Below are 22,741 nucleotides of genomic sequence, written 5' to 3'. Positions count from 1 at the left end.
GCCACATCTGCATAATGTAATACCTAGGTATTGCTCCTTCTATTTTGTTTTTGCTTGTTTTACCATTACTGTTGAATTGTGGATTTAGTATTGTAGGCTGATAGTTTCCTCAGCACTTTTAAGATCTTATTTCATGGTCATTTGGTCTTGTTAATTTTGAAAAGTTTGTTGGTATTCTAATTTACTCCTTTGTAGATAGCGTGTATTTTCTACCATTTAGCTCTGACGATTGTTTGCCTTTGGTGTTAAATAATCATATTATAATGAATAAAGCTATAAGCTTATTTTTAGAGGGGCTTATTTTATTTTTCTGTGCAAATCATTTGGATTATGTGTTATGGGAGTGCTTTCCAAGAGTGATCCAGGAGCCCCCAGCTCACTGCCGTTTTTTATGTTAATCTCTCAGCTCAGTGGTTTCTAGTCCAACCATTACACTAAGGGTACAGCCCTTCAAGGATGCTGGTTTTATGTGGAGGTCTTTGTTCCAACTCCCTGCCTACTTTAGGCTAAAGGCAGTACCTCTTCTTTCCATGTGTGCATTTAAACTCAAGCTATTAGGTTATGGAAACTGACAACTTCTTTCAGTACCAGAGTGCAGGTATTTCTCTCTTTATTTCTGGCCCTGGCTAATTACCCCTACTCTCAATTTTTCCATTTCAGCTTAAGAATATATAAAAAACTTTCCTCTTTATCAGTCATTTCAAGTGTCGCCCAATATGTTGGAACCTAAAGTCAATCTGTATTATGAAAACAGACAAGCCATTGGATAATGAATTGTTAAGATAAAACATGCCCGTTAAGACCAGGACCATGAACTTGGCTCATCTGATATAATATGACAGACTGTGCAGATCATAAGGCTAGTGGATAAAATCCATAGGGTTCTAGGAGATGGACATAGCAAGGTGGTAGTAGGTTGAATCCAAGGAGCCCTCAGGGTCAGACAATCTCTAAGATCTAGTCAAGAATGGCCCAGTGTTGGGAAGGTCAGAGAAAGCAGCCTTCTTTATTAAAGACTTCTCTGCTCCTGATTGTATATGGGCAAGCCTAAATTTACTGATAATTCCTGGCAGGTATACCTTGCTTACAATTAAGGCACAATTCATTGTTGAGATGCTAGAATGTCTTCTCATAGTCTATGTGTAGAGTACCATTTCAGGCATTAGTTTACAAACTTTTTAGGAAAAGGACTTCTAAAAGGTGTAAACCTTTGAAAATACTTGGAGGATGTAGCCTCACTCACCACTCACCACTATGGAAAAGACAAGGCCCTTTTGTACTTCCATAATTGGTGGCCAGGCATCTTTGTTGATCTGCAAAGTGCATCAGAACATATATGAGACTATACTTCTTCCTGACTTCTGTTTTATACAAATCTTTAAATGACAAAACTGTCATTAGCCAGCCTTACATCTGAGTTTTTCCCTAATGCCTGCAGATTATTTCTCTCTGGATGTCTTTCCATGAATTCCAGTTAAACATATCCATCCCTCTGTTTCCTGCAAAGATTCTCCTTCCAGCTCTCCCTCCATTTTATTAGGTTACTTTTTATTCAGCCAGGTCTCTAGGCCCAAATCATCTTACTTTCCAATTTATTGTCCAAGACCTTTTAATTCTTTCCTTTTCTATCTCAGATTTACTATTTTTCAGGTTCCAATATCATCAGTAGTTGATAACTACTGATAATCTGATATAATTATTAGTGTGCTAGATGAGCTGGGAGTGAGAACTAGAAGATGTGGTCATTGTCTTCATGCAGCTCAATATCTAGTTGAAAAGACAATTTATATTCACGAAAATAGTGAACAATACTAGGCAGTATATAATTAAATCCTAAGTTGGATAGTATAGAGTTTTAAATGCTGGAAGTTAGAGGAAAAAAAGGGATAAAATGAAGGCCTGAATTGTAAGGGAAAAACTAATTGTAGAATTGAGATTTGAACTTGGTCTTGAAACAAAGAAGGTTGGAATTAAATAGGCATTTAAAATAAGGAAAAGGCATGGTTAATCAGTGATTATATTGAGCGTATGATTTTTGGAAAACTTTTGAGGTTCTGTATGTGAAAGACTAAGGAGAAATAAGAATTAGAGAAGTTCATGACAGCTTTGAGTTTGACTGTAAGACTACCAGAAGAATCTTTCAAAAATAACATTTGAATTTAGTTTATTGCCCAACTCAGAAATCTCTGGAGGCTTCCTTTTCCTTTTGAGTCTGATCCAGACTGCTTTGCTATTCTAGGTGCTCTTTGATCTACATCAGCCTTTCTTCACCAGGACGCATGCATGCCTACAACTTGCTTTATTTGTGTTTTGGCTTATGCTTTCCACTTCCTTGTGAAAGGTCTGCCTGATTTCTTTCCATTCCTTCTTCAAGTCCTGTCTCTAGACTTTCTGCCTCTTGATGCTCTGATGACTCCCACTCACTGACATAGCTTTCTTACCTGGATTCCTCCTAAGCCTATTTTCTGTTGGAAATATTTCAAAATCCAATCATATACCTTTTGTTTTCCAATAATTTAGAGTTACGTACATTTCTCTTTCTTTTCAATAAGGTGGTAAATTCTTTGAAGGTTAGATTATATTTTATATTTTATTATTCCTCTTAGTGATGTATACTACTCTTGGTATATACTCTATGTTGAGTTGGTAGCTTTGTTTGGTTTTTATTTCAAATATTGATGTTTTGTAATATAAGAGCTACTTTGTATAAATGTGCCTAATGTCATGCCTGACAGATAGTACAACCCTTAGTGATGGTGGAATCCAAATTTGTAGTGGATCCCAAGTCAAGAGCATTTTTCTGCTCTTTCATGAAGAGTGGAAAATAAGAGCAAAAGCACTGAATCCAAGTGTTCTGAGATACTTTCTTCTATATTTGGGTCTTTCCTTAATCTGTGTCCTTAAGTATGTATTATTCATTTACCTTATGTAGTGTTTCCTAAATAATTTGAGTTAGTGTGTGTGCTCAGTCACTCAGTCACGTCCAACTCCTTGCGATCCCATGGACGGTAGGCTGCCAGGCTCCTCTGTTCATGGGATTTACCCAGGTAGGAATACTGGAGTGCGTTACCATTTCCTACTCCAGAGGATATTCCTCACCCAGGGATCCAACCTGCATCTCCTGCATTGGCAGGCAGATTCTTTACCACTGAGCTACCTGGGAAACCCAGTTTATGTTAGTAGATGAAAATAAATTGTGTGTGTTAATTGAAGCTTAAGAGAAAAGACTGTAGTGTTTTAGAAAGATTAATCCTTGCTCAACTCTAATTGATGTGTGTTGTCACTCTTCCTGCCTGAGTTTTAAAGTTTTAGTAAAATATCTGTAAGTGAAGAAATCATCTTGTAGTTGGAGTTGAACTTAAGAAGATATTTGAACATTCGTAAACCAGATCTTGAAATGACCTAAGAACACTTGGTTTAAGGAAATTGGATCAAGCTAGAAATGACATTTATTAGTTTAATTTTTATCATTTAATAGCCTCTTAAAATCTGAAATGACTTTTAAAACAAAGTTTTAAGTTACTATTTTAAATAATAAAATAATTCACCTACCTCCTTTAGATATTTGTAAGATGATTTGAGAGTGTTTGATTTGTATTTACTAAGATCTCAATTTTCTGAGTGGTGATATAGTTTCAGCAAGACAGAAACTATAAAAAATTGTGAATACTTGAATTTAGAAATATATTAGGGTTATCTTACCCGTCTTTGTTTTCAGAGAGGCTATTCAGCAATGTTTGTAGCTAATCTGGAGTTAATTTTGTGTGTATTCATACATGAGAGAGAGAGAGTTTTATTTCTTTGGTTAACCAAAATAAAGCTATAAAAAAGCAGTTGTGGGAGGCAGGCTGGATCTTCTTCAACAACAGTTTATGTTAGTTTATATAATTTCTTCTGAGAGGTGATAATTTATCAAATCCTATCTTCTAAGAGTTCTTATTCTTAAGTTTCCTCATAATAAAAGACAGTACCCTTTACTCATGGCTTCAGATGAGCTGGGATTTTGTTAGGTATTGACTTTTGTGTTTGCTTCACAGGTGGTTTGTATTCGCTCCACTTGGAATGCTCTCTCCCCAAAGCTGAGCTGTGACACAAGACCTCTCATTTTGAAGACCCTCAGTGAACTGTTTTCTCTGGTTCCTTCCTTAACAGTCAATACAGCTGAATATGAGGTATGTGTTTGGATCTCAACAAATTGTCTGTTTCTACATTGGGAAAATGTGTGCTTTACCATTACTTTTGGGAAAAAATTATTCGTAATTTTGTGTTTGCCAAAAATCCTTTAGTGCTTTTAGTTCTGCGAACATGTTGATATCTTTATGGACTCCTAGAAATAGACAGATATCCACCCTTATCAGTCCTCTGTCTTTAAGACTGACTTACATGAAGGATGCCAAGTTTTATTATGAAAGTATAGTCAAGATCATTAAAAGCCAGTATATTTCTAAAATAATAGAATTCATGAGACCAACAGTTTATATGTGTTTTGTTGGTGTTTAAAACTCTACAAAGTATTACAAAGGGTTTAGTAAGGCAGGGCAGACTTTCCCAGTAGTGTAGTCATAGTGTTATTTGTGCTTTGCTTCTAGTGGGCATAGAGATTTTATTTTTTATGTGTTATTAGTAGTTTACATTTTCAGTATACATCTTTGCTCTTCATGTATATTCTTCCATGAAGATAATTATAAAATCAAACTGTCTTAGGAGAGGAAAATAATTTTATGAACTAGTCAGTATTTGGCATTGTAATGAACCACTTGGTGGAAGACATTTTGCTAAAAGATTCATGCGCTTCTGTTTAACGTTTTCTTTATTTTCTCTTTGAATGAAATGAGAGGGTGGCAGATTCATTTATATCTCCACTTTTGTAGCCATAACCTCATTTAAGCTCATGTTTTTTACTTTTCTTTCAAAGAGCCTCAATTAATTTTCACTTGAAGTCTTGGTAAACTTTTACTTTGATTTAATGCTTCACAGAGTTTGATAACCTAGCCTTCCGTAAGATTCCAGGAATAGCCCCTTCCTTGTTTTAGATCACATGATAAGACAGGAGTGTAAGATAATACTTATTCTAATCATTCTAAATGCTACACAGTGAGTAAAATCAAATTTGTCCTCACCAAGGACACAATATCTAGCATGGCATATAATATGTATTCAGAAACTAGTTATTGGATGAATGAATGAACCAGTACAGGATATTGTGAGTTTATTCTCACATTCAGGCTTTTGTTTGGGGGTATTAAAAAAAGAATCAATTCAAGACTCCTAGAGTATATAATTCACCAACAGTCTTTTTTTATGACTGCCGTTCATGGGTACATACCTTTATGATGTCAAAAAGTCTGCCAGGCTACTGATAAGGAGCTCAGACTAAAAACCAAAATAAGGACTTTGTATGTCGTGTTGTGTATATTTATGTTCTGTCTTCAAGAGCTGAACTCATATACTTTTGTACTGCCTGTACTTTGAGTTATTCAGGTTTTATTACAGGTTAACGTGTGAAGTGGTTTTTGTGTTGGTTTTTTATGTTTGCTTACATTGGTATAAGCTATAAGTTGTCTTTCGGACTGTGTTTTTGCCCTTCAAATTTTACATTTTTTTCCTCTGGTATTTTATTTTGGTTTATCTTCATGCTTATAATAATATTAGGATTCCCCTGTTGTTCAGATAGCAGCTCTGGGAAGTTCTATCCATCAGTTTTCTCCTAGTAGGGGAGATGCCTTCAGTGTCCGGAGCCCGCCTGGAGCAGGAGGGAGAAATGTAGAGAAAGCCCCCTCCATCTGTCGCTCTGACTCACTCGGTCCCTTCCTTTCTTCCTACCTTCCCCACTTTCTCTTTCCTTCTCTTTCTCCTCCCCTCCTTCCCCCTCCCTCTTCCTGCGTGTGTTTAAGTACTTTTTTTTTTCCTGTTAATTGCTTAGAGTTTGTTGGCATGTAAGCCCCAGATAAATGTAATTTTCCCAAAGCATTTCTTAGGTCATTGCTACCCCATGTCACCTCACCTCAAATGCCTTTCGTTTACCTAAAATGAAGTCCAGTTCCTTTTTTCAGAGCCAATAAGGTCTTTTAGAATCGGGCCTCACTCTACTTTTCTGCCTCCCGCACTCCAGGAAAACCAAACCACTTGTTTCCTTCTCTGTTTCCAAATTTTTCTATTTCTTTTCCTTTGTTCTTGTTGTTCTTTCTGTCTTGAATTACTTCCTTTTTCATCTCTAGTTTTAAAGTCTGTTTTAGGAAATAAAGAATCAGTTTAAGTTATTTTGTCCGTTGAGAATTTTTCTTGAAGCAGGAGTCTGCTGTTCCCAAAGTTCTTTATCTATACTGTCTTGAGAACTTTTATTTCTGTTTTATATTTACTGTAAGTACATGTGCACAAATATTGTCTCCATTAAAATATAAGCTTGTATACTGTATTGGTGTTTTTCTTTCTGGCTTACTTCACTCTGTATAATGGGCTCCAGTTTCATCCATCTCAGTAGAACCGGTTCAAATGTATTTTTTTTAATGGCTGAGTAATATTCCATTGTGTATATGTACCACAGCTTCCTTATCCATTCGTCTGCTGATGGACATCTAGGTTGCTTCCATGTCCTGGCTATTGTAAACAGTGCTGCGATGAACATTGGGGTACACGCGTCTCTTTCAATTCTGGTTTCCTCGGTGTATATGCCCAGCAGTGGGATTGCTGGGTCATATGGCAGTTCTATTCCCAGTTTTTTAAGGAATCTCCACACTGTTCTCCATAGTGGCTGTACTAGTTTGCATTCCCACCAACAGTGTAAGAGGGTCCCCTTTTCTCCACACCCTCTCCAGCATTTATTGCTTGTAGACTTTTGGATAGCAGCCATTCTGACTGGTGTGAAATGATACCTCATTGTGGTTTTGATTTGCATTTCTCTAATAATGAGTGATGTTGAGCATCTTTTCATGTGTTTGTTAGCCATCTGTATGTCTTCTTTGGAGAAATGTCTGTTTAGTTCTTTGGCCCATTTTTTGATTGGGTCGTTTATTTGAAAGATGGTAACGATAACCCTATATGCGAGACAGAATAAGAGACACAGATGCATGGAACAATTTTATGGACTCTGAGGGAGAAGGTGAGGGTGGGACGTTCTGGGAGAATAGCATTGAAACATGTATATTATCATATGTGAAACAGAACACCATTCCATGTTCGATGCATGTGACAAGGGCTCAGGGCCGGGGCAGTGGGATGATCCAGAAGGATGGGATGGGGAGGGAGGTGGGTGGGGGGTCCAGGAAGGGGAACACATGTAAACCCATGGCTGATTCATGTCAATGTATGGCAAAAACTATTACAATATTGTAAAGTAATTAGCCCCCAACTAAAATAAATAAATTAATTAAAAAATATATATATAAGCTTGTTGAAAATAGAGTCCATGTTTCAATTAATGTGTTTTCTGAATTGCTTTTTAAAGTGCTGGATTCATTCATTTACTCAGAACATATTTATTAAAGCAGTACTAGGCCTTAGAGATACTAATAAATAATAATAGATACTATTTTAAGTAGTTATACTCCCAGCCAGCACTGGTTACTTTTTGTCACAGTATTAGTTCTAATATCCAATAAGAAAATATTTTTCATAATATAACAAGAGAATCTGAGGTTTTGAGAGGTTGACTCATTCATTAAACAAATATTTACTGAGTTTCTGGTACATGCAAGACAAATAACTGAGCCAATACTGCAGTTTCTAAGTGAAAGCTGTTTTCTAAACCCAGCACTTTCTAGCTCCATTATACCACATTTTCAGTCCCTGCCTTTAAAAGCTCAAAAGTTGGTAAAGGATATAGACATAAGCATTAATAATTACAATAGCATTTGTTGAGTGCATTTAATCCAAGGGCTAGGAGAGTATGGTGGTGGAAGTGACCAACATTCTTAGGACACTAAAGCAACCTTATTTAGATGGTGCTGTTGGACTAGGATCATGAAGAATTACTAAAGTATTGCTTTCCACTGAAGTTTTGAAGAGGATATGCAAAGTCAAGGAGGTATAAAAGAACCTCATATGATCTAGCAGAGCAAGAAGTTAGATGTGGCTAAAAGGAAGGAGACATTAAGTGCCGAAAGATAAATGGCTTTTTATGCTCAGTTATTTATTAAATATTTGTCATTTGAGGGAGTGGGCTTTGTATTCTTTATATACCAGCGTTTGAAATGAGAAAAACAAATACCGCTTTAATGATTATACAAGCTAGGAGAGAGTTAACCACATACCCAGATAATCACGTTAAATGCTAAAATGTGCCATGTGCCATATGGCTGCTTGGAGAAGGGAGAACTCTCGTCTGGGTAGGGGATTAGGAATAGTGTTCTGAAAGAGGAGAGTAATCTAACATTTGTACTGAGATTTGAGAGGTCAGTAAGAAATGGTTGGGAAAACAGTGAAAGTGAGAAGTGAAGTGAAATTTAATAATCTAAAAGTCTCACCTTATTTAACATCCATATGTTTGGATGATGAATCTATTTCTGAGTGTTTTCATTTTATGAATGATAGGTAATTACAGATTAAGTTAGTTACAAGTGGTATAATTTTGAAAGTGATTTACTTTTGACATTTGCTACTTTAGATTGTTTACTCTCAATTTTATCTTTGTCTTAGAATTTATTCTGTTGTTTGTTGATTTTTCAGAATTTTAAAGTTCAAGTCCTCAGCTTCCTCTGGAACCATACTCAAAATAAGGTACTATCAGAAGGGTATCAGAGAAACAGAACCAAGCTGGGGTAGGAATTGTAATACAAGAATATTATAAGAATTATAGAACTGTGGTATAAAGAATTGTAATATAAGAATAGGATAAAAATTTTAAATTTTTGATTTAAAAATTATGACTACAAGTTTAGATTTTAAAAATTGTTCTTAATTTATGTCAGTTAATACATTTTCACCATAAAATGCACTTACTACTTTGTGATGCTGATGGATATGAAGAGGGACTACTGCCATTGTCTCTCGTTTTTAATGGTCCTTCCTCTTTCCTGCTTTGCCCCTTCTCACCAATAAGCACATCAAATGAATAAAAAGCCCTCTCCATTTTTTAATGTCATTTCTAGTCAAGAAATATGGAGAAAATGTGTCAGTGATATTGTACCCAACTCACGAGTGAAAAAGCTTAGATTCCAAAAGGTCAACTTTCCCTGTGAAGTAGCTGAAGAATCATATTTTTATGTTTAATGTCCCAACGAGGATAAATATTTGGTGTTTCTTATGTGTCTGCCCAATGCTGTTTTCTCTCTACTTTTAATTGGGACATACTAAGTGAGGCGTAAATACCATTTCCAAAGCACTGACTATAGAACGTTAAGGTTGGTGAGGGAAAATTTTCTTTCTTCCTCCAGAGTTGATATTTAATATATGCCATTTCTTTCGTTTATTTTACTAGGACCCAGTTGTCGCAAATGCTGCCTATAAATCTCTGTCACACTTTGGTGCCGGGGACCACACGATTCTTCATCTGCCTGAAGAGGTAGGCCTTTCTGCTTTCTCACTGCTGTCTCTTTTCTCCTGAGTTTTATAGCTTTATTTGTATCCCTCTACGAAAGAGATTCTTACCTGTAACTCTAGATATATTGTCCTTGAAAGATAAGAATTTATATTCACTTTTTGTTTTATCTGTTATAGATTGTAGAGGTCTTAGACTTCACAGATAATGAATTTAAATCTCTCTGAAGCAAATGGAAGACATGTATGGAGCAAAATGTAGTCTCCATAATGACTGCATTCCTGTGCCCAGAGTAGATCTGTGTCACTCTAAGAACCACTTTACCCAAACACAGACTGCACAGAGTATGGTTTTCTACCACCTGGGCATCCAAAGATCTTTATTTGTGATGGAGACTTGAGATGCCTTGTGAAAACAATCTGCTATTTATTTGTTTATTTTGAAATGATAGTCCTGAAGAACTGGGTAAAGAAGGTATCACTCTCTTTTAATTGTTAACACATTACATGACATTATCTCAGTTTTTACACTAAAACAACCAAACTTTTCTAACATACACCTAATATAACCAGCTTTCAATTCTCAGGTTATATTAAGGAGTAAAGTGTATGGTTTCACATTTAGTGTTACTGCTAATTCAGAGACATACAAATGTTTATTTTATTTTTTAAGGTTTTTTGGGTTTTTTTTGATGTGGACCATTTTTAAAGTCTTTATTGAATTTTTTACAATATTTCTTCTGTTTTATGTTTTGGTTTTTTTGTGGGGTCTTAACTCCCCAACCAGGGATCAAACCCCCACCCCCTGCACTGGAAGGCAAAGCTTAACCACTGGACCACCAGAGAGGGCCCTACAAATGTTTATTGAATGCCATTAGAGAGTGAGGAAGACATTGTGTTAGAAGAAGTTATGTGTAACATGATCCAGAATCCATCCTAGGGACGAAATGGCAAGAAATTTTGTTATGAATTTCTTGGGATCCTCAAGCATTTTAAAATGGGTTAACTTTTTCTTCTGGATTGAGTTTATTCAATGATTAGATGCCAGTAGGAACCAAGCAAACTTCTGTTTATTGAATTGAATTGCAGGGTCTGACGATAGGCTCTTGTAAAACCAAACCCATCACAAGGCAGGATTTCCCGTGTTACTGAGAACTCAGACAGATCAGCCAGCTTGTCATGCAGTTATCACAAACAGGAAATCTTAAGAAAAGATTTGTTCTTTGACTCATAAAATTTAAAAAGATGGGATTTCAGACTGCACTATGGTGATTAGCAATACGCATAGCTTCTTAAAAAAAAATTAAAAGGAAAAAGTTACATGTAAATTTGATTTGCAGACTCCTACCAATAGGTTAGCAACAGTTTCTAGAAAGATACTTTTTTGTTATTATTATTTTAAATAAGCATCTTCTAACTTAAATCACAGCATAATGATTGCCTTATTTTTAGCTATTATTACTGAAATATTCCAGCTGGCATAATAGCTTTTATTAAATAACTCTCATATACTCTTCACTATTTAGTCTCTACCTCTTTAAATTTTGATATGTTTATATTTTATTCTGTGGTAGTTTAGTTGCTAAGTCATGTTCAACTATTCTGTGACCCCAAGGACTGTAGCCTGCCATGCTCCTCTGTCCATGGGATTTCCCAGACAAGAATACTGGAGTGGGTTGCCATTCCCTTCTCCAGGGGATCTTCCTGACCCAGAGATTCTTTACTGCTGAGCCACCAGGGAAGCCCTGTATTTTATCCTACTTGAGGGTCATGTTCAGTTTCTGATTATGTTTGTTAGAGTTAATACTCAGTTAAGTGCTGTACTCAGTCAAATATTACTTTCTTAACCTCACTCCTATATCCTCAGATCCTTGAATAACCATAAATAGCTCTTTATATCTTCCAATGTAAAGAGTAGTGATGTAGAGTTGGGTTTATATATATGCTTGGGTTTTCACCAACAGAGCCTGAAGGTCTATAAAGGAAATCTCTAAGACTTATTTTAAGCCTTGCTTTTTCAACCTTTTTTTTTTGCCCTAACCCCCTTCTGGGATATGACTCACCCTTACAGGTGTCCGGTTCACTGGTGGTAGTTTGGTGGTTAAGTCACTTAGTCATGTCCAACTCTTTGGGACCCAATGGACTATAACCCACCAGGCTCCTCTGTCCATGGGATTTCCCAGGCAAGAATACTGGAGTGGGTTGCCATTTCCTTCTCCCGGGGATCTTTCCGACCCAAGAGTTGAACCTGGTCTCCTGCATTCTAGGTGGATTCTTTACTGACTGAGTCACCAGGGAAGCATTCTCTCAGCTGGGATTAAGATGAGAGGACTTAGTGGTTTAAAAGAGTCTACCTCCCTCCAACCCCCAGCTTCTGATATAGAGGACCTTCCTCCACATGAAGAAATCATTACTTCCAAGGCCAGGCACCATGCATTCTTCTTCTTTTTATTCATTACTGATTTTCAGTTTGGTTGTTTGAAGGACTAAAAGCCCCCAGAATGGTCAGTATGTTCATATTCCAAACAAGTCCCCAAAGGCAAAGGATGCAACCCAGTCAGCTCCCACCTCTGTGTTGTGAATGGTGGCAGTAATGTGAAACTGTGACTCACTTTCTCTGAAAGCATACTTTCAACTGTTTCAGAAGTCTCTCCAGGAAGGGACTTTTCTAGTTGTAAGATCTAAGATTCCTTCTTGTTATCCAAGTTTACTCACTCTGCACCACAGGCAATTGGCTTACTCACAAAACTGAAGGCTACTTGTATACCTTTCCAGTGAAAGTATGTCCACAGTCTCTTTTTCTATTTGTGGAAACTTGTGAAATAATCTTTTAGCAAAACATTCTGTGAATTTCAAGTAGAAAAAAAATTTTTTAAGGATACAATGGAGGCTTCCATGGTAGTCCAGTGGTTAAGAATCCACCTTGCAATGCAGGAGAAACTGAGATCCCACATGCCACAGAGCAACTTAAGCCCGTGTGCCACAACTAGAAAGTCTGTGAGCCACAGTGAAAGATCCCGCATGACACAATGTAGATTCCCAGTGCCACAACTAAGACCCAGTGCAGCCAACTAAACAAATATTTTTAAAAAATAAAAAAAGTAGATACAGTGGGTAATTGGGCTTCCCTGGTGGCTTGGTAAAAAATGTACGTGCAATGCAGGAGACCTGGGTTCGATCCGTGGCTTGGGAAGATCTGGAGAAGGGAACGGCTACCCACTCCAGTATTCTGGCCTGGAGAATTCCATGGATTGTATAGTCTATGGGGTTGCAAAGAGTCAGACACGACTGAGCAACTTTCACTTTCACAGTGGATAATATCCACATGGTTACCTTTGTGGATTATAATTCAACTACTTTTGTAAGTACACCTTTCTTTAAAGTTACTAAAGACAGATTTCTTGTTCATTGCTGCATCCACTTAAACTGTGAAACTTGTTGAAAGAAAGCTAACAGGCTGGTAAATCAAAAGCCATTAAAAGAGTGGCAGACATCAGCAGGAAGATTTAGGGTTAAATGAAACAATACATGTAAGGTAAGATGGAAAATGTCTGTGGAGAGTGGAGCTGAATAAGATACCATGTGAGCTAGGGATTTGAATACCAGATTCATTAACTCATCTTTCTTGTCACTGGTGTATTAGGGACTTCTGTGGATTGTTGCTGATAGGCACTTTAATAGTTGCATTGCTTTAATCATTATTTATTGGACATATATATACTAAGTCCTAGGCTGTCTTATAAACTGGGAATGTTGAATGGATCCATATGTTTATTGGTTTGTAAAAATATTGTTAATCATTTGAAATATGCAAATCTAAAATTGGTTAAAAAATTCAGTGGGGCTTCTTTGAGGATTTATTTCAATGTTAAATAGAACGATTTTTTCTCCGTTTAGTTTGTATTTCTTAGTCTTTTAGCTATTTATCCTTCTTCACCTTCTTTAGTGCACCCCAACACCCCACAAATGAAACAAAACGAAAAAACAAACCAAAAAAAAAAAAACTATAGAGAATAGTGTTTCTGGTAAAACAGTCAACAATGGATAAACATTTCAGTTGATTCTTCTCTGACTTGGGTTCATTAAAAAATATTTGGCTGTTTAAAAATTGAACCTTTTATTATAAAGCTCTTAAGATAGATTGTGTTGTTGACTTCTGGAGTTAATTTTAGAAGTGAGTAATATAAAAGAGCTCATTATGCACCCTGGGTTGGTATTAATGTGGTGTAACCTGTTCGGCTTTGATTTAAGTGAATGTCATTGCATTCATCAGAAGCTGTTTCCTTTTGTAAATGAATTTATGCAGATACTTGACATGTTCCAAATAAAATTCTCTGCTTATCCACAAACTCCTGGATTTTTATAGATTGCACACACAGAAGAATGGCTAAAAGGTTATCTGGCTCAGAACATGTAGTGAAGCATTTTGTAGGATAAGCTTTTCAATATTCAACTTAAAGCAGATTTTAAAAGTAATTTATCAGTTTATATTTGTCTCCCCCTTTAAGTTTCTTCAACAAAGCTTAGCTATAATTGGAAGGGCGTAGTTGGTGTCTGTATGTGTATGCATGTGTGTGTGTCTATGTGTGTGTGTGTGTGTGTATGTTCTAAAAAGACCTCCCCCCCTTTTTTTTCCTGAATGTTTGAGTAGCTAATGTGATACAGTTACCAACATTTTATCATTTTAACAAGTATTCTTTCATATGTATTCCCTTGATTTTCCTTAGTTGTCCTCATGTTGATCTTATTCCATTGTTGCATACAAGTCTAGGGAAAAGACTGGGACTAGTATAGGGAAGCTGGAACAAATGCTTAAAGAAAAGTGACCAGAGGAGGAGGGATATGTAATGAAACCAAGGTCTAACAATAAGTGCTAATCTGTTCAGGAAAATCGACTCACCTTTGAAGAAACATAATTGAAGGAGTGATCATACCATTATAGTTAGGCAGAGTATTTCTGTACTTAAATGAGAGTACATTTCTAATTTCTTTGTTAAAATTTTTGCATATGTAAGTTAGAGACATGTGTTGTTAAATTAAGTAATTTTTATATATTATTTATATATATATTATAAGGTTGAGCAGAAACACTGGATAAGCTAAAATGTGTGCAAAAAAGATCATATTTCTTTTATATGAAATACTTCTGGAATTGGGAATGTTTGGTTATCTGGCATAGTTCATACACCAGTTCAGGTCCGTCTGAAGGGGGTGGCAGCTTCCACTTCTGTTTCCTATGCTTCCGCTTATGTGGCTACCTCCTCAGCTGCTCCCTCCTCCAGGTCACACTCTCTCACCTTTCCTATCTTTCTTATAGCCTTCCTTCCTTTCTTTTTAAACAACTTTGAAAAGTGAAAGTGTTAGTCACTCAGTCGTGTCCAGCTCTTTGTGACCCCATGGACTGTAGGTCGTCAGGCTCCTCTGTTCATGGAATTCTCCAGGCAAGAATACTGGAGTGGGTTACCATTCCCTTCTCCAGGGGATCTTTCCCAACCAGGGATTGAACCCAAGTCTCCTACATTGGCGGGTGGATTCTTTACCATCTGAGCCACCAACTTTATTGAGATATAATTTTCATCCCATACGATTCACTCATTTAAAGCATACAATTCTAGTGGTTTTAGTGTGTTCAAAGAACTGTTCATGTAATCGCTGAGCCGCCACAATCTGATTTTAGAACATTCTATTAGCCACCAATTCCCATTACCCTTCCCCCCCCTCCCAGCACTAAGCAACCATTAGTATGCTTTCTGTCTCTAAAAATTTACCTGGCCTGAACTTTTCCTATAATGAAGTCATATAATATGTGGTCTTTAGTGACTGGCTTTGTTCACTTAGCATAATGTTTTCCAAGTTCATGAGTAACACATACCTGCATTTAATACACATTTATGACTGAATAATATTCCATTGTATAGATATGCCATATTTTGTTTATGTGCTCATGGACATTTGAGTTGCTTCCATTTTTTTGGCTATTACCACTAATGTATTCACATTCATGAACGTCGATGGGCAAGTTTTTGTGTGATCATTTATTTTTACTTCTTTTGGTCATATACCTAAGAGTAGGATTGTTGAGCAGTCCTACTAGGTAACTCTGCATTTAACTTTCTGAGAAACTGTCAAACTGTTTTCCAAAGGGGCTGTACCATTTTACGTTCCTGTGAACAGTGTATAAGGGTTCAGATTTCTCCACAACTGCACCATCCCTCTGAGTTTTTGTATTAGCGTAATGGTTTAGTGCTGCCTTCCACCTCCCAGAGTCCCCTATCTCTGTGAACATGCCATGCTGCAGAATTTCCCAGTGCTATGGTACTCTGGGGGCTTCCCAGGTGGCACTAGTGGTAAAGAACCCACCTGCCAATGCAGGATACATAAGAGATACAAGTTCAATCCCTGGTCAGGAAAATCCCCGGGAGGAGGGCATGGCAACCCACTCCAATATTCTTGCCTGGAGAATCCCATGGGCAGAGGAGCCTGGTGGGCAACAGTCCATAGGGTCACAAAGAGTCAGACACGACTGAAGTGACTTAGCATGCACACACTGATACTCTGGTGTGGTAACTGGTGTTATTCATATAGTCTCCAGCTGTAAGCATTATTGTCTGTTTCCCCCTGAATGCTCTTCAAAAATTTTTTTCAATTTGTACTATGATGTGTAAAAAGTCAGGAAGCAAGGTAAACGGACCCAGAACCAACTCCTTTTGGGGAACTTTTTAGGCAGCTAGGACTAGTTAAAATCTCTAAGATAGAGGATATCTCTGGCAGTCCAGTGGTTAAGAATCCTCCCTTCTACTGCAGAAAGTGTGGGTTCTATTCCTGGTCAGGGAACTAAGATCCTGCATGCCACGTGTATGGCCAAAAAAAAAAAATCTCTAGGATACCTCTTGATGTTAAATGTGGCAAGTTCCAAGTATACAAGCAGACCAGAGATACTCAAAAAACCCTCCTTGTCAGAACCAAAAAGTTTGCAAATGTGCCAGGGTTTCTCTGGTGTACACTGATAGCAGCAAATGCTGGCATGCCCTCCACAGAGCATACATCATTGTTATCTCTGTAATTATGGCTAGCTCAGTCCTTGGAGAATTAGGTCCTCAAGATTGAATCAGAATTAAATCTTGTCTTGTAAAGTACTCGATAGTCAGGTTGCTTTCACTCCTTCACTAGTAAAAAAGAACACTAGTTATGGTTGAAAGGCTTCATCAGAGTTGAGGTTATTATACTTGAGAAACATTTTATCTCTGTTTTCTTTTATCCCCCTGCAAGTTTCCTGACTCTGTGCAGTTCCTAAATGGAATAGTGCTTTGGGGACCTATGAAGAAGGCAATCTGCAGGAATTGTTAATTATTTCTAAAAATAACTCTGGGAGACAGACTAATGGTAATGACTGGGTTCTGGCACTTTATGGTTATAGCAACCACTTTTATATATTTTGATTTCCTCCCCTAATACTTAATTATCTCCACGGGCATGACGATGGTGTGTCATTGAAAGTATTAAAAATTTAATTAATTGCTTGACAGTTATATTTTGTGGAAATTACAGTAGTGGTAATCTTTCTACCTTTTTAATTTTTGGTTCAAACAAACCTAGCTAATCACAAATCTTCAAATGGCAAGTTAGACACAATAAAGTAGAGCTACCAATTACAGATTTTAGTGTTTTTATATTCTCTTGCAACAAACTGTAGAGTCAAACAATAAGTCATCTAAAGCATTCTGTGTCTTCCTGATCTCTATTATATATCCTACTAGAAGATTTTAAGCTTTATCATAGAAATATAGCTAAAATCACAGATTTTTTTTAAAAATGTGGTACTATTTAAGGCAAGGCAAATATTTAATTATAAACCATAGAAGTTCAATATACTGAATGTGTTTGCATTTTATTATCTGATGGTGTAAAATTTTTATTAGTTTTCTCTAGTAATCATTGCTTATGCTGGTTTATGATGATTTTCGTACTATATTACCATTAGTTCTTTACATTGATCTGGGAGTGTATCTAATAAGATGATTAGAATTTGCCATTTAGTTAATTTGAAAATGAATTGATTTTGAAAATCAATTTTAATGATCTTTTGACATTGTAGAGCAATGAATCTAAATGAACTTTGAAAAGGGCAAGTAAAAGGTTTTAGTATCACCTTCTCTATCATTTCAGGTAAGACCAGAAATCCAAACTCCTGATGACCTAGATGAAGATGAAGATGAGGAGGGTGATGAAAAAGAGGTGGATCTTTCCATTCCTGGCTCTTGCTATCTCAAACTTTTGTCACTCACAGCTCCTTCAGTTTTACCAGGTGGGAAAACTGGTTAAAAAAAAAAACAACTTTTGTCCAATTTGGTGGGACAAAAGCTAGCATTTTTTTGTGCTTTTTTTTCCTGCTTGTCTGATTAATTGTACTCTTTTGTGATGTATGCATAGTCTAGCTTACTTTAGTCTTAAATACTTATTTTCCATCTGTGTCCCATAGAGACTCCTTGAGATAGTATGGTGTTCCAAACACACTGAAAAATGTTAGACTTAAAATTAAACTGGATAACTAGTTTAAACAATCATTTTCACTGGAAAATTTAAATTCATTTTAAAAGTTAAATTTATTCTACAAGACAGATTTGCAGTGGGACTCTTAGTCACTGATTCAAATGGTTCTTTAGCTTATTTATAAACTGAAAGAAAAGATCATTAGAATCTTCAGGAATTTCCTGGGTAGATTCATCACATTTCCTGGCGGTCCAGTGGTTAAGACTCAACCTTCTAATGCAGAGGCTGTGGGTTCAATCCCTGGTCAGGGATCTAAGATATCATATGCTTTTGGGCTTCCCTGGTGGCTCAGATGGTGAAGAATCCGCCTATAATGTGGGAGACCTGGGTTCAATCCCTGGGTTAGGAAGATCCCCTGGAGAAGGGAATAGCTATCCACTCTAGTATTCTTGCCTGGAGAATTCTGTGGACAGAGGAGCCTGGTAGGCTACAGTCCAAGAGGTTGCAAAGAGTCAAACATGACTGAGTGACTTTCACTTCACTTCATCATTAGAAACATGTTCTTCCTTTAGAATTACTCTAAAGAAATGGTGGTACCAATATTTGAGAATCATCCATTAATGCTTTTTAAAAATAGATTAAGTTATATGGTCATTTAGTTTTGATATAAAGTGTATAGGACCTTGACTCTTAAATAATCATTCTAATTATATCCAATTATTCCAATTACAAGGTACAACATTTTACCTTGTTCTGTCCCAAATCTACCCTAAATATTCATGGATGTAAAAATTAAGTTCAGTAAACACACGAAATGTCATCTTTGTCTTCTCACTAATGATCTTAGTCTTCTCATTTTATAATCTCACTAGCCTATAATGTTAGAGATTTTTTGGTGGTTTTAAAAAATATTTAATTAATTAATTTGACTGCATCAGGTCTTTAGTTGTGGCGTGCGGGATCTGTTAGTTGTGGCATGTGAACTCTCAGTTGCGAAATGTGGGATCTAGTTCCCTAACCAGGAGTCGAACCCAGGCGCCCTCATTGGGAGCACAGAGTCTTAGCCACAGGACCACCAGGGAAGTCCCATGTTAGACGTTTTTATCCTTGGTTTCATCCTACATGGAGATCCCTGAGGAATTCAACCAAATGCATTCTAGTGTTTATTGCTAAAGCATGCTTCTGTCCCTAAGTCCTGCCTCCTTTCATTAGAGAAAACCGAACGGTACACCTTAGAGTTCATCTTTTCTTTCCCCCTTATGTCCGGTACAAGCCTCAAAGACTTGTTGCCATTTTCTTTCTCCTGTTCATCCCCACTTCTTATCTCAAGGCTCCTCAGAGTCTAGGACCTCCCAAATCCCCTGTGGTTAATAGTGAGTCCAAAGAAGAAAAAAGCCTCCAGTTATCCAAAGTTCCGCCTATATACCCAGATAACCGAAGAGTTCAAAGTCCTCTTGGGCTTTTTAAATGCCGTTGTTCCCTCTTAAATGGACCCTTACTCTAGTCGCGTGGTATTAGAAGCAGGAGAAGGGGTGAGATGTGTGTGGCCGAGGTATACTGTTGTTTCTGTCCACTCAGTATGTCCAGAGCTGTGATGGCCGTTAACTGGCTCTTCTGCATGTTTGTATTTGATATTTACTAGTATCTGTCCCTAAGGAAGAAGGGGAGGAGTTGAGATTAACCGTATCTATTTGAGCAAATTCAATAATTAGAGTCAGTCAGATGAATGATCTAAAGGCTGACTGTGTCTGGCAGACCATGTCACCACGAGCAAAGTTCTTCATTTTTCATTGCCTTGTATTCCCTGTGATTGTAAGAACCAGGAAAAGGCACTGCCTTAGAGATGTACAACCTCAGTACAGGGTGGATGATATATTTTAAGTCTCTAGGTACGGCAGGCAGAAGACTGAATTGCACTGAATGTAAGCTAATCCTGGCCCTTTCTTCTCTTATTCCTTTCAAGTGAACACAAAAGAAGTTGCAAAGTAAATCCAGTGATTTGAATTACTTTAAATAGGGATGTTACTGGTATGCTGTAAAGGATTTTTTTAAATAATTTTAGACTTATAAGAAGTTGCAAAATTAGAGAGTAATAACAGACTGGTTCCAAATAGGAAAAGGAGTACGTCAAGGCTGTATATTGTCACCCTGCTTATTTAACTTATATGCAGAGTACATTATCAGAAACGCTGGGCTGGAAGAAACACAAGCTGGAATCAAGATTGCCGGGAGAAATATCAATAACCTCAGATATGCAGATGACACCACGCTTATGGCAGAAAGTGAAGAAGAATTAAAGAGCCTCTTGATGAAAGTGAAAGAGGAAAGTGAAAAAGTTGGCTTAAAGCTCAACGTTCAGAAAACTAAGATCATGGCATCTGGTCCCATCACTTCATGGGAAATAGATGGGGAAACAGTGGAAACAGTGTCAGACTTTATTGTTTTGGGCCCCAAAATCACTGCAGATGGTGATTGCAGCCATGAAATTAAAAGACGCTTACTCCTTGGAAGGAAGGTTATGACCAACCTTGATAGCATATTTAAAAGCAGAGACATTACTTTGCCAACAAAGGTCCGTCTAGTCAAGTCTATGGTTTTACCTGTGGTCATGTGTGGATGTGAGAGTTGGACGGTGAAGAAAGCTGAGTGCCGCAGAATTGATGCTTTTGAACTGTGGTGTTGGAGAAGACTCTTGAGAGTCCCTTGGACTGCAAGAAGATCCAGCCAGTCCATCCTAAGGGAGATCAGTCCTGGGTGTTCATTGGAAGGACTGATGTTGAAGCTGAAACTCCAATACTTTGGCCACCTCATGCAAAGAGTTGACTCATTGGAAAAAACCCTAATGCTGGGAAGGATTGGGGGCAGGAGGAGAAGGGGACGACAGAGGATGAGATGGTTGGATGGCATCACTGACTCGATGGACATGGGTTTGGGTAAACTCCGGGAGTTGGTGATGGACAGGGAGGCCTGGCGTGCTGCAATTTATGGGGTCGCAAAGAGTTGGACACAACTGAGCAACTGAACTGAACTGAACTTCCCCAGCTAGTCCCATTGATAACATCTCACATAACTTTAGTTCATTATTAATACCAGGGAATTCACTTTCATACTGTTAACTAAACTATAGACCTTCTCGGATTTCATTAGTTTTTTTTTTACAGTATATAAGTTTTGAGAATTAGCTTTTTAAAAAAGCTCAGTGTAATATCTAAGACCCATCCAAGTAGTTATCTGTATCAATTTGCTCTTTTTTATTGCTAAGTAATATTCCATTTTGAGATGTACCCAGGTGGCATTAGCAGTAAAGAACCCGCCTACAAATGCAGGAATTGTCAGAGACGCAGGTTCGATCCCTGGGTCAGGAAGATCCCCTGGAGAAGGGCACAGCAACCCACTCCAGTGTTCTTCCCTGGAGAATCCCTTGGACAGAGGAGCCTGGCAGACTATAGTCCACGGGGCCACAAAGAGTCAAACACGATTGAACCGACTTAGCACACACATAAAATGTACCATAGTTGGTCTATGTCCTCATCTGCTGGAAGACATTTGGTTTATATCTAACACTCTGTGTCCTACAGATTTTCAGCTCTTTTCATATCCTCACTTGATCATCTGGAAGGAAGAGACTAGGGCAAGGTTCAAAGACAAAGGGGAACATTCGTAGTTGCTAGCTTTTTCAAGGACTGGGACAGATGGTACTGTACATGTCAGTTGCATCCATGGTATTTTACTTTCATTTAAACTGCTCTCAGGCCTGGAATTATTTGCGAGTCCTTAGTTCTCTGAAGTGCCTGACAAATGGACAAATTTTCATTCCTGGGTTAGTCTATGTGGAGATGTGTACTTATCTCTTGACATATATTATCTTTTACCAGAATAGGATGCCTTCTGTCCTCACAAGCATATAATTCTTAGGTACATCCTGAAAAGTCTAGAATCCTCCCTGGCTTGAAGCCGTCATCCATGTGCTCATGTATATAGGATTTGGGGTATGTGACCTGCCAAGGCATATTACCCACATTTTTCATTCAGATGACATACTGGTCAGGGTCTTCACAGGAAATTCAGAGGGAATAGTCAAGAGTTTAATAAAGGACTGCTTAAAGGTGTGCTGTCAAGGTTAAAGAAAATTCACAAGCAGTGGTGGATCATCTCAGAATGGCAAATGTCTCTCAGCCTGAAGAGGTAAGGGAAGGTAATAGTTACGAGAATAAGAGAGAGCTTCTGTGTCATAAATAGGGCTGCCTAAGGGGAGTCAGGACCTTCAAAAGAGGGATACAGGCAACCTGGAGCAGTCCTGCAGGAGGATGTCTAGGGAGTAACATGCCCTCACCTCTGTTCTCACCCTCTGATCTCCTACCAGCATCTCCCATTGAGTGAAGCCAGCTGAAAGCCAGAGGACAAGGGAGCCTGGTGATGCTGTTGTGAAAGGTTATTCTTCCAGGGCACAGAGCAGGGTTGGGAAGGTGGATCTGGAGGGGAAAATGGGAAACTTACTACATAGGTGTTCTCTGGACTTTGAATGGAGAAGCTTGGTTGTGCCTAGAAAGGTTCCATATAAGAATGACAGAACCGGGTATGTAACCCATGTTCCGGTGAGTGTTTGTTGCCTTTAATTTAATTGTGGTCATTGAAAGGGGATATTTAGACCTGTTCAGAATGAAATTCTAGTTTAGGTAGGTGGACTCTTGCTTTTTCTTCCTATAATAAGAGGCACATGTAGTGGTTGCCTTTTTTGTTTCCCTTATGATTTGTTTAGCTTTATTTATTTATTTAT

At 37.6% G+C, this 22,741-nt stretch overlaps 1 protein-coding gene across 12 annotated transcripts in view; it reads left to right on the top strand.

Annotated features, from left to right (window-relative positions):
- The window catches only part of FOCAD (focadhesin), a 301,886-nt gene that overhangs the window by 177,287 nt on the left and 101,858 nt on the right, over positions 1-22,741 (top strand). For all 12 annotated transcript variants that reach the window (XR_014076742.1, XR_014076743.1, XM_081569987.1 and 9 more), the window contains 4 exons: positions 4,038-4,172; positions 8,665-8,715; positions 9,416-9,499; positions 17,641-17,779. Coding sequence is in view for 10 of the 12 variants with exons in the window: in XM_081569987.1 (XP_081426113.1) it covers positions 4,038-4,172; positions 8,665-8,715; positions 9,416-9,499; positions 17,641-17,779 (409 nt within the window). In the remaining 2 variants the exon portion in view is untranslated. The remainder of the gene's footprint in view (positions 1-4,037; positions 4,173-8,664; positions 8,716-9,415; positions 9,500-17,640; positions 17,780-22,741) is intronic.

The sequence above is a fragment of the Giraffa tippelskirchi genome, chromosome 1, assembly GCF_054371585.1.
Source record: "Giraffa tippelskirchi isolate mGirTip1 chromosome 1, T2T-mGirTip1v1.2.pri, whole genome shotgun sequence".
Lineage (NCBI taxonomy): Eukaryota > Metazoa > Chordata > Mammalia > Artiodactyla > Giraffidae > Giraffa > Giraffa tippelskirchi.
The sequence above is the reverse complement of the archived record's forward strand: the minus strand, read 5'-3'. Positions and strand labels throughout refer to the sequence as shown.